The sequence below is a fragment of the Balaenoptera acutorostrata genome, chromosome 6 (assembly GCF_949987535.1).
Source record: "Balaenoptera acutorostrata chromosome 6, mBalAcu1.1, whole genome shotgun sequence".
NCBI lineage: Eukaryota > Metazoa > Chordata > Mammalia > Artiodactyla > Balaenopteridae > Balaenoptera > Balaenoptera acutorostrata.
The window spans coordinates 9,405,950-9,422,244 of record NC_080069.1 but is presented as its reverse complement, the minus strand read 5'-3'; the positions used below and the strand labels follow the sequence as shown (position 1 = coordinate 9,422,244).

Below are 16,295 nucleotides of genomic sequence, written 5' to 3'. Positions count from 1 at the left end.
TTTTGCCAAAGGATGAAATCTGAGGTTGATCACACCTCTGGATCCAGCAGCAAATCTGCAGGAAATATTGAGGATAGAGGAACAAGTTGAATTGCACCACAAGAATGCAATTGGCAAAATCCACGCCGTGGGAAATTCTGCAGGTCAAGTGGCTCATGGTTTCTTCAATAGATAAATTAAAAGGAAAAGAATGGAGAGGGAACCTGTCAATTGAAAGAACTTTAAAGACATAATCAGATTTTTAAAAATGAGCAAGACCAAAGTATAGTATCAGAATGGATAACTTGAGTGATAAAAATATAAAGAAACATAAAGAAGTGAATACTATAAAATTCAGACAGTGGTTAGTTTTGGGGGGAGGAAGGGAGTTGTGACTGGGGTGTAATACAAGGAGGGATTTCTGGGGTGGGTGGCAAAGTTCTAAATCTTGACCTGGTTGGTGGTTAGTAGGCCATTTGAGTAATAATAGACATTGAACTTTGCATCTGTTTTGTGTGGTTTTTCTGTATCTGGTTTACTTTATAATGAAAGGTTAAAATATAAAATATTTTAAATAAAAGTGCACAGTACATCTTCTTTGATGATATTCATGTTGTTTACTAGACTACTGTAAATTCTGAGAAATTCTGCCATTAATAAACCTTGCTTTGTTTAAACACACACACACTCGAAGCCAAATAAAAGAATGCTTAGGTTGTACTGGAAGCCACTAGATAAAACATCTGATTGCTTCAAGGAGGAGTTTTATTCTTAGAGCTACTGCTTATCCTAAGTTAAGTACCTTTCTAAAAAGTTTGACATTGGTTATATAACAGTTCCCTGGAGGATTATTTCAGCCACACATGGCCCCCCTTGGAGACCTTTGTCCAGCTGGAGCTAGTTCATTCTCCCTGCTATCAGAGGTCTTATCTTGATCCTTATTAAACATAAAAGGGGGTTAAATATCTCTCTACCTGCAATAAATTTTTGTTTGGTCATTTTAAGTTTTATATCACGAGGATGTAGTGAAGACGTAAAAGATACAGACTCTGGGGCCGTCTGTGTGGTACTGTAGACAATGGTCAGGATAGGCTGGTTGCTAAAATAGCTCGTTATATACCGTGTGTGGAGAATACTGAAGGCGTGCAGTACTCTTCGGTACCGTCACTGTTAGTCACTGTGAGATACAGAAATATTTTATTCGGTGAACTCCTCAGATTTCTGAACTTCAGGGGCTACGGTGCCTCAGCTTGGCATACCGCGCGGCTCCTGGATGCCTTTGTGGCCTTTTATGTTCAGTAATGCTGCCCAGCTCCTTTTCTACCTGTCCTTCTCCAGATGCCCTGTCATCATTCCTGTGATGGTTAATTTTATGTGTCGACTTGACTTGGCTAAGGGATGCCCAGAAAGCTGGTAAAACATCATTTCTGGGTATGTCTGTGAGCATTTCTGGAAGAGATGAGCATTTGAGTCAGTACACTGAGTAGATCAACCTCACCAGTGCGGGTGGGCATCGTCCAATCCACTGAGGGTCTGCACAGAACCAAATGGCAGAGGGAGGGTGAATTCACTCTCTTTGCTTGAGCTGGGACACCCATCTCCTCCTGTCCTTGAGCGTCAGTGCTCCTGGTTATCAGGCCTTCAGACTTAGACTGGGATTCACATCATTGGTTCTCAGGCTTTCAGGTTTGGACCAGAATTATAGTACCACCTTTCCTGGGCCACCAGCTTGCAGACTCATGGGACTCCTCAGCCTCCATAACTGTGGGAGCCAATTCATCATAATGAATCTCTCTGTATATATATATTTGTATAAATCCTGTTGGTTCTGTTTCTTTGGAGAACACTGAATAATATGATTCCTCATCCCAGGAATGCAGGGAAGTAAAATGAGCAGTGAATCCTTGTTTCAGAGACTTGAGGATAGTCAATTTTTATAAATACTCAGTAAATATTTAGTTATATTCACTAGCAGCAAACAATTCACTTGTAAACAGGAAAAATGGTATCTAGTCGTGTGTAACTTGAACAATGCATATGCTTATGTTTTTCCTTGAATTTTTTTCTTTCCCTTAAAAAATGTATGTATTTTTTGTTCTTAAAGTAATGTAGGGACTTCCCTGGTGGCACAGTGGTTAAGAATCCACCTGCCAATGCAGGGGACACGGGATCGAACCCTGTTCCAGGATGATCCCTCATGCCGCGGAGCAACCCAGCCCGTGCACCACAACTACTGAGCCTGTGCTCTAGGGCCCGCGAGCCACAACTACTGAGCTCACGTGCCACAACTACTGAAGCCTGCGTGCCTAGAGCCCATGCTCTGCAACAAGAGAAGCCACCGCAATGCGAAGCCTGTGCACCACAATGAAGAGTAGCCCCCGCTCGCCTCAACTAGAGAAAGCCCGCACGCAGCAATAAAGACCCAGCACAGCCAAAACAAACAAACAAACAAAAAAACTATTCCTGGCTTCTGAAAAAATAAATAAAATAAAGTAATGTAAATCTATTACATACAAACTTGAAAAATGAAAAAAATATTTGTATATTCTCACTGCTGTAATATAATCATGATTATGATTTTATATATTTCTAGTCTATTTTGGTATGAATTTTTTTCATAGTTTTGTAATAAAAACATGCATATAACTGTGATTTTCCCTTTTAAATTTAGCCTTAGGTAATTATGATATAATTATATACATATTTCCATATTGCATTGTTATCACAATAGTAATTTTTTTACTGCATTAAACTTCATCATTTGGCTCCATCATATGTTTTAACTGTTAACCTACTTTTGGTTAGTATGTTTCCCATCACAGTTGAGCAAATGTATTTTTTATAATGTATAATAACATCATGCACATTTCTTTTTGATTGTTGCTCTGAATTCTTAAAGTAGTATATTAACAAGTGTCAAGAATTTCAGTAAACTTCTATCTAATTTTTCTTTTAACTCTGTCATCGAATCTAGCAAATCTAGTGATTGTTAAAGTAGGAGGAATATATTAATTTGCCAACTGTTGTTCTACCCACATTCTTAATTATATATGACTTAATAAAGCCATGTAAAACTTGAGTGAGGCAGAAATCTTGTTTACATCTAGGAATTGACCACAGAATAGCAGTTGTGGACAGTTTAGAAACTCATGGTAGAAAAATGAAGATTCTTTATTTGGAGCCCAGGAAAAGTAATGCAGCATTTTAGATGTGTGTAAGTACGTGCATCCTTGGGAGATGGTTCTTAGTTTTCATCATATGTTCAGAGGAATCCAATAACTAACCACTGGTATGAGCACGATGTTTGCTAGGTGAATGGAATGCCATTTTTGTGAGTTTCTTTATTTGTTGTTCCCTCTTTCCCTGCCTTCCCCTGTCTCTCTTTCCTTATTCATTATGTTCAGTACTCGAACTCAGAAAAAAGTTCTTTTTGGTGAGCAGCGATTTATCCCATGAAAGTTTCTAATGACTTCAAAAATTTAAGAAAACTGAACACATGTGAAATCGTTAATCAAATACTGTGTCAATCTGTTTTGATTTGGGGAAGTTTTCCCATTTAAATCAGTAATTTAGTGTTACCTTCCTTTGTTAGAATTTTTAAAGAAAGCACGACCAGGATGCTGATCATTAAATAAATTTCTACTATTCCTACAACTTACTATGTTTTGACAAGTCCGTAATGAACTGAGTGTGGAAATCATTCATCAAATGCAGTTATCCTTTTGCTGTGTTATTTCAAAAGGTATAGCTTCACTAACTCCATTAAAATTTGAGGCTTTCGAAGTTTTTGCACAACTAAAGCAAAGAGACATTCTGTGAAAATAACCTTAAATAAAATTCTTTTTAGGTGTTAAAAACTCTACTTCTTTAAAAGATAAAATCTTAGTCATTTTTGATTACCAGATGACAGGAACAACTTCTCTTTTCTAGTGTAACAGGGCTTCTGATATGCAATGATCACCTTGTTTTTGATAAAGGACTAATCAGTATCATATTTTTTCTTAGGAATGGGCTGTTTCTGGGGAGCTGAAAGGAAATTCTGGACCCTGAAAGGAGTATATTCAACTCAAGTTGGTTATGCAGGAGGCTACACTCCCAATCCTACTTATAAAGAAGTCTGCTCAGGTAGGAGGAATTTGCTCTATCATATAAGGAACAAGGACGGACTTGTCCCTGTTGGCGGATGACAGGATCTTTAAAATGGAAATAGTTTTTTTGTGTGTTTTCTCAGTCTTCTCTTGCCCATTTCTATAAATATACTTGCTGGCCTTTCACTTCATATTTTTAGAAGATAATAGACTTCCTACGGAATGTGTCATTTAGCTTTTGTTGCAGAAAAATCACCCTGAAACTTAATCGCTAAAGCAATCATTTGTTACCTTATGATTCTGTGGGTCAGCAATTTAGACTAAGCTCAGCCTGGTGGTTCTTCTGCTGGTTTCATCTGGGTTCATTCATGTGATTCCAGTCAACTGGTGGGTTGCCTGGGGGCTAGTTGGTCTTTGATGTGTTCGCTCATACATCTGGTAGTTGCTGCTGGCTGTCACTTCCTCTTGCCTGGGGTGATGGGGATGATGGAACGTATGTCTTCACACACTGGCCTGGGTGAATTCACGTGATGGAGGATGCAGAGATTAGGAGCAGTAAGAGAGGACAAGCACCATTCTGCTAGTACTTTTAAAGTCGCTGAGTCACATTTACTATTGGTCCCATTGGCCAAAGCAGGTCACATGGTCTAGCCCAGAATCTGTGTGGGAGGGACTTCCCAAAGGCAGGTGTACAGGGAGATGTGAAGAAATTGGGACCATCACCACATCACTCTATCACCTGGGACAAATATGTCATATACCAGACTTGTTTTCTTCAGGGAAAGACACTAAAAATCAGGCTATAATGAAGGGATTGGCAAACTGTGGCTTGCAGGCTAAATCCTGCCTGCTGCCTGTTTATATAAAGTTGTTATTTTTTTTAAACACAGACGTGACTATTTATTTATGTTATCTGTGAATGTTTTCATGCCACAGTTGCAGTTGAGTGGATGCATCCGAGACAGTATGGCCTGTGAAACCTAAAATGTTTATGATCCGGCCCTTTACAGAAAAATATTTGCTGACCGGGATAGGCAGTTGCCTCCATGGCAAATTCTAGCTCAATTACCAGATAACCTTTCTGGAATTTGTTTTGTTTTGTTATTTCTGGCCTTCAAGGATTTCCTTTTACCTTTCTGCCAGCTCTGGTCACATTTAAAACACATTATTTTTCTCTTAAAAATTTTTTTTCATTTTAAATATAAAAATGGTATATATTTAAGGTGTACAGCATGTTACTTTGATATACATAGTGAAATGATTACTAATAGTCAAGCTAATTAACATACCCATCTCCTCATGTACTTTTTTTGTGTGGTGAGAGCACCTTTGATCTACTCTCTTAGCAAATTCCAAGTATACAATACAGTATTATTACGTACAGTCACCATGCTGTACCTTGTATCTCTACAGCTAATTCATCTTACATAAATAAACGTTTGTACCCTTTGACCAACATCTCCCCATTTCCCTGGGAACCACCATTCTACTCTCTGCTTCTGTGAGTTCCATTTTTTTAGACTCCACTTATAAGTGAGACCGTGCAGTATTTTTTTTGTGTCTAGTTTATTTCACTTAGCATAGCGTCCTACAGGCTCACTCATGTTGTTGCAAATGGCAGGATTTCCTTCATTTTTTTAGGCTGAATAGTATTCCGTTGTGTATGTGCCACATCTTCTTTATCCCTTCATTGATGGACATTTAGGTTGTTTCATACCTTGGCTATTGTGAATAATGCTGCAGTGCACATGGGAGCACAGATGTCTCTTTAAGATACGGATTTCACTTCCTTTGTGTGTATACCCAGAAGAGAGGTTGCTGGATCGTATGATGGTTCTGTTTTGAATTTCTTGAGACACATCCATACTGTAAAACACATTTTTTAAAAGAATATTTTATTTACTATCTTAAGAGTTCTTAATAGGAGAGTTTATCTAATATACAGTCCACCACATTGACAGAAATGGGATTTTTGAAAAATATGTAAATAGTTTTATCGTTTAAAAATAAAGGTTTGCATTGGTGTTATTTGTGGAGGGCCCTCTCAGCTCTTTGAGGGCACTGCGAATGTAGGGGGCGGGGAATTGGAGTTTGGGAGTTTGTTCGATAATGAGCGTGTCGATTTGTTTGCTACAATATGAATTCTGATTTTGAAATGAAATTTGAACTGTGCAACAAAGAAAATATCATGAAAATATACATATTCTTCTTTTTCTTGCTTCTGGAGAAGAATTGAAATATTCTGATCGGTGTTGAGAATGTGGAATATTGAACAAATACGTTAATGGTTAATCCATTTTTTTCCTCTGCTTCTGTTTCAAAATTAAACAAATGCTTATGCAGAACTATAAATAGAGAGATTCAGATGAACCCTGGAGATTGCCCAGGTGTATCCTCTTAAGTCTTAGGAATGGAAATGAACAGATTCCTTCCTGTAATTGCAGACATGACTTAATAGCCTAAGAGAAAAAGTTGCTAAGAAAACCTCCAGATATCTACTGCTTATACTGTTACTGTCTACCAGCAAAATGTTAATCATCCATTAGAATATTGTGGTTGCTGGTTTGCTCAGACTCTCCAATTCAGTTCTTCACCGTAACAAGAACAACATGATAATTGCCCTTTGTTGAACTCCTACTATGTGCCAGACACTGTAACAAGCACTTTTTGCATCTTTGCTTTTTTCCATCTAATCTTTCAAACAGCCCCATGAAGGGCCTCAGTTTCTGCTTTTTTACAGGGGGAGTGTTGGGGCTCAGAGAGAATAAGTAACTTACCCAAGGTCATATCTCCCGATCTCATTAGCTCTCAGCTCAAAACTTATGCCATTGACTGTGGTGTAAGTCACCCAAGCTGTCATCACGGCCCAGCCATTCTCCATCCACCTATTTATGCTTCCCTCCTCCACACATTCTCTTTCATGTATACTTTTGAATCTATCGGTATGCTTTTAAATGATTACTGTAAGGAAAATACCAAGCAGTTTTTTTGGGTCTTTCTGATGTATACAAGGAAAAAGGAAAAAACCCTTTTAAGATACAGTTCATGCAGACATCTGGTGCGTTAGAGGCCTGTAGCAACAGTGAAGTACAGAAACCACGGAGGTTGGTAAAGAACTCTCTATTTGATGTGAACACTACCTGCTAAGTTAGCGGTGGCATCTGGAAGCATGGTTGTCATGGAAACTTGTTCCTGATTGGAAAAAGATAGTTACAGGGTCTTATCCAGACTCAGAAGGAGAGATGATTTCTTTCCCCAGGCTTTTTTTTTGTTCTGATCATGAAAGGGAAAAACAAAAAGGCAGAGAGAAGCTGTGATAGAAAGAGCTCTCTAGCACAGAAGTGGTGGCGACTTCAGATCCCTGGGAATAGTGGGGAAGGAGAACAAACAAGGTCCCCAGCTAATTAAAGATTTTTGACCAAGGAGAGGGATGGAGGAGACAGAAAGCAGGTTATACTGGCTAGGCCTCCCTACTGGGGCCTCAGGTGCTCAAAGCCTTGTTGAACAAGTCAGCCCTGGAGGGGTCTGCCTTGCAAGAAAGAAAAACCCAGGCTCTGCTAAGATGTATAATCGTTGCTGAGGTTTCATGTGAGAGAAATACTAGTCTGTGCTCCAGTATTTGCATTAATTTCCAAATTACTTACTCTTGTGTTTGCAATTAAGCTTGTAAAACTTTGGTCACAACCAGGAGTCTTTTGTAAAGGTATTCCTTTCTTCCTTCCTTCTTGCTTTCCTTAAAGAAAGGAAGCCCAAGGACCTGGATTGTGTGGCAACTGCCTTCTCTCACAGAGCAGGACGCCTGAGCCTGAGGTGCCATTGGGTTTTTTGGGGGCAGGTGCCGGAATTATAGGGCTAGCGCTCAGGAAGGGGTTCTCAAAACCCACTGGGCTAGCTTTACCACTCCCTTCTACCCTGACCGATCATCTGGGAGATGCTTCCAGAGTCAGAGCTTGTGTCAGAGCTTCCACAAGTATTGTCTTGGCGAACAGATTGGTGATCACAAGCCAGGGAACCAGAACCATTGGCTGAAGTTGGTCATGCCTGCTTGCTAGTGGGTATGCACGTGAATGTGAAAGCAGGTGTGTGTCCAGACAGGCTGCATATTAATGTCTGAATGGTGTTTCTGTGTGGCTACAGATGGGCCAGCGATTGGAGTTGTGCTTAGGCACGTGGAAAAGACATATGACTTCTAGTAACAGCCAGGAGAGGAGGTGGCCCCCACGGTGACATTCATTACCGGCTCACCAAGGGGTCTGTTACATGCTGGGTGATCTGTGTGAGTCTAGAGCCTAACACATGTAGAAGACCCATGGGGAAAACAGTTCCTCAAGCATTTGCAAAGTTGCCTTTTGGGAATGAAGTATAAAATAAGCCTGTAATGCATCAGAGCCAAGATAGGCAATCACTTAGAAGAGAGCTTGGCTTCTGGGTCTTTGGGACCTCAGAGTAACCTGACGGAATGCCCTGACGTATGTGAAAGGAAAAGAAGAGAACCTTAGCAGGGAGGCTGGTCAGCCAGGTCCGCCAGGCCGGCCTGGGAAAGGGGAGGTCCTGCTGGCCCCCCACGGGTTGCTCTGTAAGGTTTGGCTGCTGGACAGACTCCCAGAGCCTGACACCATGACACTTTTAAGTTCTATCACTAACTCGTCTTGTTCTGATACACACTCTGTAGAAACTTCTCGTCTTTTGTCCTCCTGTGGAGGTTATTTACAGGAAGAAAATGCAAGGAGACCAGGTCAGCCAGACAGTTCTACTTCTCATTTCAAATTCAGTGAAATGCTATTCTGAGATGTATATCTCAGTCTATTGTGAGTTTAGTCTACACAGGTCATTCTCTCCATATTCAGTTAACCTTGGGTTACATTCAGTGTAGAAATGGAACTTGGCCTTCAGAGCTGAGAGTCAGAAGCCTGACTGCCATGATTTTCCAAAGGCTGTGATTGCCTCCTTGCATTTCCCTAGATAGAGTCTCTGCGTCCCTCACATGTCCATCATTTCATTTAAACCTGTTTTAAAAGTGACCACTCTCCTATAATAGGCACTTAAACTTCCTTTCCTCAGATTCATCAATTAGCGCTGGAGCTCACAGACTGAGAAACTTGCGTCTCTCAGGTATTTTAGGCCTGAATTCTGAGTCCTCTGAGAGCTGCCCACCACCAGCTCCTGCACCAGGAACCCAGTCTCAGCTTGGATGCAGGGTAGCGTTGCTCACAGCCACTGTTTGGCTGTTTCTTGTTGTGCCTCAGATCTGTCTCTAAGACATGTGCTGAGAAGTAATTTAAGTCTTAGTGGCCATCATTCTGTTCCTGAAATGATTTCCAAGGATTCATTCATTCACATGGTATTCCTTAACAGCTCAGTGTATGCCTGGCACTGGAGAACCCATAAAAACCTGGAAGGGAACAGCCAGGAAGAGCCTAAATTTCGTGTAGGCTTTCTTGATGAATTAAATTCACCATTGATTGGGAATGTACTGCATGCAAGACATTGTACTAGGTACTTCATATCATTGTATGTGATACCAAGTTGAAAAATGCTAGTACCTGTCTTCCAGAATTCTTTCTCTATAGTTAAATGAAAGCTTGATCTTTCACATTTAAAGAGTTGTGCTGACCCTGACTTTAGACACACACATACACACACACACACACACTCACACACTCACACAAACCACACATTTGTTATGCAAACCAACTGATTAACTGGCATGCTGTTGCTTTCCTACGTTCATTTTAGAAGTAATTGAGCTATTCAGTTTCTTGAATACCCTGATAGAGAATTATTCTTACATTTTATAGTAACGACTACACAGATGAAAATATGAAAAGACATTCTGCAATGGATAAGCATTCTGGGTTAATTTCAGTGCATTAGCCTAATACACAAATAACCCCATTTCTGGCAAGAAAACCCAGGATGTTCATTCACTGGGTAATATCTTTTCGTATTTTGCTTACAGATGTTCAGAACAATTCCATGTTTATCAGTCTATTCAAAAGCTTTTAGAAATCTGCACAGCCAAGTGGCACCAAAACCAGAAGCATGAAAGGGACTGTACAACTTTCTCTCATAAGAGAGATTTATACAGTCACCATGGAAAATCTGAGGCCCAGACGCTTTTCTTTATCAACAGAATACTCTGGTGGATTTTCATGCAACGTGTTCGGTAGAAGTCTCGAGCAGGAGCCAGGGCCTGGGAGGAGCAGAGGGTGGGAGGCTCCTGTCACCTTCCGGTGGTGTCCATACCAAGGCTGTACCACTCTTTGGACTCAGCTGCCTCTCTTGTAAAATGGGGGCAGTGCTGCTTTATGAAGCCCATAGGGTTGTGGTCAGGTTCTTATTTGAAAATAAAATTATTTCATATTGGGAGTAGGAAATCCAGGACATAAGCTTTCTATCACTCTAGCTCTTGTGTATATTAAAGATAGAAGTGGTGGGTCAGGAAGCATCGCTTGGCAGGGGCCTGGGCTCAGCCCACAGAATGTGCATGCGGCTCAACAAGCAGAAGCCGTTTTCTTCTTTTCCTCTTCTGTGTTCTCAGTAGGTCATATCCATCCCCCTCTCCAAATGCAAATCCTTATTTCCTCGATGCTTCAGAGCTCTAACAAAGCATTGAATAATTTCCCCGCTAATATTAAAAAAAACTCAATATACTTTTTTAGTTTGACAATTTCTGAAGTGTTTGGGTGGATGTGCATGTCTATGTATCTTGCTTGAGATTAATGACCCCATTCTTTTTCAAAGTAGTGATGAGTTCTGTTATTAGCAGATTTTACCAAGCAATGTAAAACTCTTTCTAAATTCCTTGCAGACTACATTAAATCTCTCTTTAGTGCATAGTAAGTCTTATTGTACTCTTTTCAATGTCAGTCAAGGTAAATTACTAAGTTATTGACATATCCCTGAAAATGCCAGAATTCTGGTGTTCAGTTCTTGCTATAAGCAATTTGATCACTTTTTGCTCCTCTTATATTAGACATAAAATTAACCTTGAACTTGTAGCAGGCAGGGTGAAAATGCTTACCTCTCTCAAACCACCAGGCAGAAAGCAAGCCCCGAGGTCAGGGGTCCTGTGACTCCTAGTTATAACCTGGGTTCTAGGATCAAGTACAACTTCTCCATGCATCATGCCCTTTTTTTTTTTTAATTAATTAATTAATTTATTTATTTTTGGTTGTGTTGGGTCTTCATTTCTGTGCGAGGTCTTTCTCTAGTTGTGGCGAGCGGGGGCCACTCTTCATCGCGGTGCGCGGGCCTCTCACTATCGTGGCCTCTCCCGTTGCGGAGCACAGGCTCCAGACGCGCAGGCTCAGTAGTTGTGGCTCACGGGCCCAGCTGCTCCGTGGCATGTGGGATCTTCCCAGACCAGGGCCCGAACCCGTGTCCCCTGCATTGGCAGGCGGATTCTCAACCACTGCACCACCAGGGAAGCCCCCATCATGCCCTTTTAAGTGAGGATGGCGATCAAGAATTCAGAGTGGAGGTGGCTGTTGAGTTTGAATTAAGATTTTGAGAGATCAGTTATCATTTCAGTTAGGCTGGAATTTTTTTTTTAATTGAGTACTGGGGTTTTTAAATAGTTCTTCTGTCCGCTGGATGCGCTCAGTGCTGTGTGCTGTAGCCGGGAGCCGAGCTGAGGGTGTGACAGCAGAGCGTGCTGGAGCCTCTCTTGTTAACCAATGTGCTGGCATCTCTCGTTTCTCCTGACCTCGGAACCAGAAAGGAAGTCATTCGACCAGCAGGTGTTGTTGCCTTGCCCTCTTTCAGAGCTTCTGCAGGTCTGGTTTCCAGCCTGGGCTGTGGGCCGTGGGGCCTGCAGAGTTGGGAACAGTCTGCAAATTGATTTGTCCACCAGGCAGGTCCTGAAGGTCTGAGAAACCATCTCGCTCACATCTACTTCTGATTTTCAGTCTGTAAGGGAGATGACATTGTGAAAATGAAAGAACATTCATGCAATCTTACTGAACTCAGAGCAGCTTTTGGTCTTCACCAGTATGCCCTTCATCCCCGGATTCTAGAACCCCAGAACGCCTGTACTTGTGCAGAGGCCTGACAAAATCACGTGATCTCTCGTGCTCACACAGCCGTTGAACCACCACGCTAATGGGTTGTCCAAAGTTCCCAAAGCTGAAACAGAATAGACACGTGCGCCCTTTGCTAGAGATATTTTGAGTTTGCTACAATAATTCAATACAGCATTAGACATCACAGAGGAGGAAGAAGATATTTCTGTAGCTTCAAAGGGCTGACAGCTGGCAAACACCAAAACATGAGGCAGCACAAGACCTCCCTCCTCAGGTGGTGAAGGAAGCATTCATGCCTTTCCTTCCCTGTCGGGTTTAGCGGCCAAAGACTCCAGTATGTCAGTGTCTGTTGTTTGTCATTTAAGAGAAGAGGTGGCAAATGAATTTTGATTCTTTGTGGAGTCTCTGAAGATATTGCACGTTTAGTATATTCTTCATATGTCCTTGATGTTTTCATTTTCTCTGGGTTGTTTAGCTGTTCCATCACCTCTCTTCTTGAGCAACTTAATTCACTGCTGGGAACAGGTGTAGTGGTCAAAGATCAACAGACTGACAGACTCTAAGAAGTTAAATGTGTCAATATTTCAGCATATCTGATGGTAAAATTCGAATAGTCCAATTAAATGAAAAAGAACAGTAATAAAAACATTCTTTATACTCATCCAGTGCTAGAAATAAGTTGTTCTTTCATTGTTTCAGGATTATATTCTCAAGGATTTAGGAGGGAGGTGAAGAGGACTTGCTATAGCAAGCAGTTCTTAAAACATAACTGCAAAAGCAATTGATGAATGTGCCTACACTGATATTTTCAAATCACATATAATGGAGCCATAATATAGTGTGAGAAAAAAACCTTATAGGGGGTTGAGCATCTCTAGGAATTTTATGTGACACTTTGGGTCTTAATTACTTCATAATGACTGGCAATTTTTAAAGCCTGAGAATTAGTTTTCTTTCTTTCTTTTTCCTTTCCTCCTTTCTTTCTTTCTTTTTCTTTCTTTCTTGTCTAAGTTACATTAAAAATAAATACCTGGGTCAATTGCTGTCCCATCTGCCAAGGTGAAACTGCAAGGGACTCGTATGAAAACACAGTCGCCCATCATGTGAGCGAATCACCCAGTAGGAGCGGAGCAGCTTCGGAAGAGGTCACTGCTGTGTGCCAGGCCTGCCTCAGATTCGCTGGGGCCTCATCAGCATGCGAATCAGTCACAGGCCACTGAGTCCTCTCAGCTGTGGGCCAGGCTTTGCTTAATAAATCCTGGGCTCTGATGCGTGGAATTGCAGGGTCTGTCGGGGGCGCCGAGGGACAGAGCTGACCTCAGCCTCTTCAGGCTTTGCACATGGGAGCCAGTGCCCCGTCTCTGGGGCAGAAGCTTTCTGAGGAGGATGCCTGCCCACAACAGGGTCGGGCCCTCTTACTTGTAGCTGTCTCCTTCCTCTTCTTCTTGTCATATTCTCTCCCCACTTCTCCTTCCCTTCCCTGTGTTTCTTCTTCTTTCCTGTGGTTAAGGATACATTGCTTTTCTACTTCAGTACTATTATAATTACAGTAGTCCTAGAAAATCACAAGAACTGGTGACTTACATGTTGCCCATCTTAGGTTTAGAACAGTTTATAACACAAAACTCTCAACAGATATTATTATAATAGTAGCTTATGTTAATTGCTGGTTTATAAAATCTACAAAACATTTCCAGAGGCTGAGCTCTGTCACAGGCCTGTGCAATAGGGGAGCGCTGTCACCTCCACTTACAAGGGTGCAAAGCCCTCCGGAGCAGAAAGTTACTCGGAGTGTCACCCACTAGTTAGAGGTCCTACCCGTCTCTTCTGATGGCATTTCTTTTGAAGAAAACAGAGTTTGTATTTCAGACTGTGTCCTTCTAAGCTTTTTCTTTATGCATTTCCAATAAATGCATTTTCACATGCCTTTCTTGAGCATTTTAGGATACTTCAAAAGATATTAAATTAAGCAATGAAGTTCTTGTTGGAATAAACTAGATTTTAGAAAATGGTTTATTAAAAAATGTCTGGTGGTCTGAAATTATTTAGATGAACTTGACCTATAGAAACATGGATTTCTTTTTCTTTTCATTGGCTGTATCTTAGAGGTCATCTGTTTCAGTAAGTGTTGAAACTTTTGATAAACATTAGAATGTTTTCATCAGATAAAGATTTTGCACAGAAGTCTATTATTAAAACACAGTGTCCACGGTACTCTGATTAGCGGAGGGGGCTCCCCCTACACTGTCCTCGTTCTTCAGGCCAAGGAGGTGCTTCCTTGGGGCTAAGTCTAGAAAGCAGTTGAGGACCAGGGACAACTTCACCCTGGGCTGAAACATACATTGAAAAGGAGAAGACCACCCGACCACATTACACACTAAAGGAGAAGACCACCCAACCACATTACACACTAAAGGAGAAGACCTCCTGACCACATCACACACTAAAGAAGAAGACCTCCCGACCACATTACACACTAAAGGAGAAGACCTCCCAACCACATCACACACTAAAGGAGAAGACCTCCTGACCACATCACACACTAAAGAAGAAGACCTCCTGACTACATTACACACTAAAGGAGAAGACCACCCAACCACATTACACACTAAAGGAGAAGACCTCCTGACCACATCACACACTAAAGAAGAAGACCTCCCGACCACATTACACACTAAAGGAGAAGACCTCCCAACCACATCACACACTAAAGGAGAAGACCTCCCGACCACATCACACACTAAAGGAGAAGACCTCCCAACCACATCACACACTAAAGGAGAAGACCTCCCGACCACATTACACACTAAAGGAGAAGACCTCCCGACCACATTACACACTAGGGAGAAGACCTCCTGACCACATCACGCACTAAAGGAGAAGACCACCCGACCACATTACACACTAAAGGAGAAGATCTCCCGACCACATCACACACTAGGGAGAAGACCTCCCTGACCACGTCATACACTAAAGGAGAAGACCTCCCGACCACACTACACACTTAAGGAGAAGACCTCCCCAACCGCTTCATACACTAAAGGAGAAGACCTCCCCGACCACATCATACACTAAAGGAGAAGACCTCCCCGACCACGTCATACACTAAAGGAGAAGACCTCCCCGACCACGTCATACACTAAAGGAGAAGACCTCCCGACGACACTACACACTTAAGGAGAAGACCTCCCCGACCACTTCATACACTAAAGGAGAAGACCTCCCCGACCACATCATACACTTAAGGAGAAGACCTCCCGACCACACTACACACTTAAGGAGAAGACCTCCCGACCACATCATACACTAAAGGAGAAGACCTCCCGACCACGTCATACACTAAAGGAGAAGACCTCCCGACCACGTCATACACTAAAGGAGAGCTCCCCTCTCTGACCACACTACACACTTGTGCCTGCTTTAAGGCTGCATACTGGAAGTTACACAGTCCCCAGGATTGTCAGGGAGACCATCCAGAGATAAAGTGCTGGAAGGCATGAGAATGGGACCTTTTTTTTTTTTTTTTTAAAGTAATTTATTTTTTTGTTTGTTTTTTTTTCTCACACACACACTGTATTTTATTTTTACAAGAGATAAATAGACTGACACCCAGCATTGTACATGGATGACCACAACAAAAGCAACAATGATTGCAATTACCAAACATGAAACACACTCATACTATGTCATAATATTGACATTCAGTCCAGTAATCCTCCACTGTAACAGCTCCTTTACTTTGCAGTGAAAATTTATTTGTATATTCTTTGCCTCTGAGTCCTTGTTGGATTTTTTTTTTTTAATTCAGACAGAAAGTCACAAAAATTATACTCATCCTCATCAGTTCACTCAGTCCCATGTAATTAATTTTTTTTTTCATCTTGATCTTTTGTTAGCACTTTTATGAGTTCATCAGTTTTTCATTAGAGTTCTGAAAATGCTTATTCATTCAGTTCAGCAGTACAGTCAGTTACCAGAAACCTGTACTTGTCAGAGTCTTTTCCATGAATTTCTTAAAGATGAAACCCTTTTATAGGAACATATTTGCAAAAGCATCAGAGTACACACAGAACTGTCCGTAAATGACAAAAGAATGAGACCTTTTATTCTCTACCTTCTCAGAGATACACCCAGGTGCCCAGATGTACCCAGGAGCCCTAAGCATAAGCGTTTTTGTGTGAGTTCTGGGTCTCCCATCAGAGGC

At 41.5% G+C, this 16,295-nt stretch overlaps 1 protein-coding gene across 15 annotated transcripts in view; it reads left to right on the top strand.

The window, feature by feature from the left end:
• The window catches only part of MSRA (methionine sulfoxide reductase A), a 390,059-nt gene that overhangs the window by 185,114 nt on the left and 188,650 nt on the right, over nt 1-16,295 (top strand). For all 15 annotated transcript variants that reach the window (XR_452004.3, XM_007192695.3, XM_007192694.2 and 12 more), the window contains one exon: nt 3,985-4,104. Coding sequence is in view for 14 of the 15 variants with exons in the window: in XM_007192695.3 (XP_007192757.2) it covers nt 3,985-4,104 (120 nt within the window). In the remaining variant the exon portion in view is untranslated. The remainder of the gene's footprint in view (nt 1-3,984; nt 4,105-16,295) is intronic.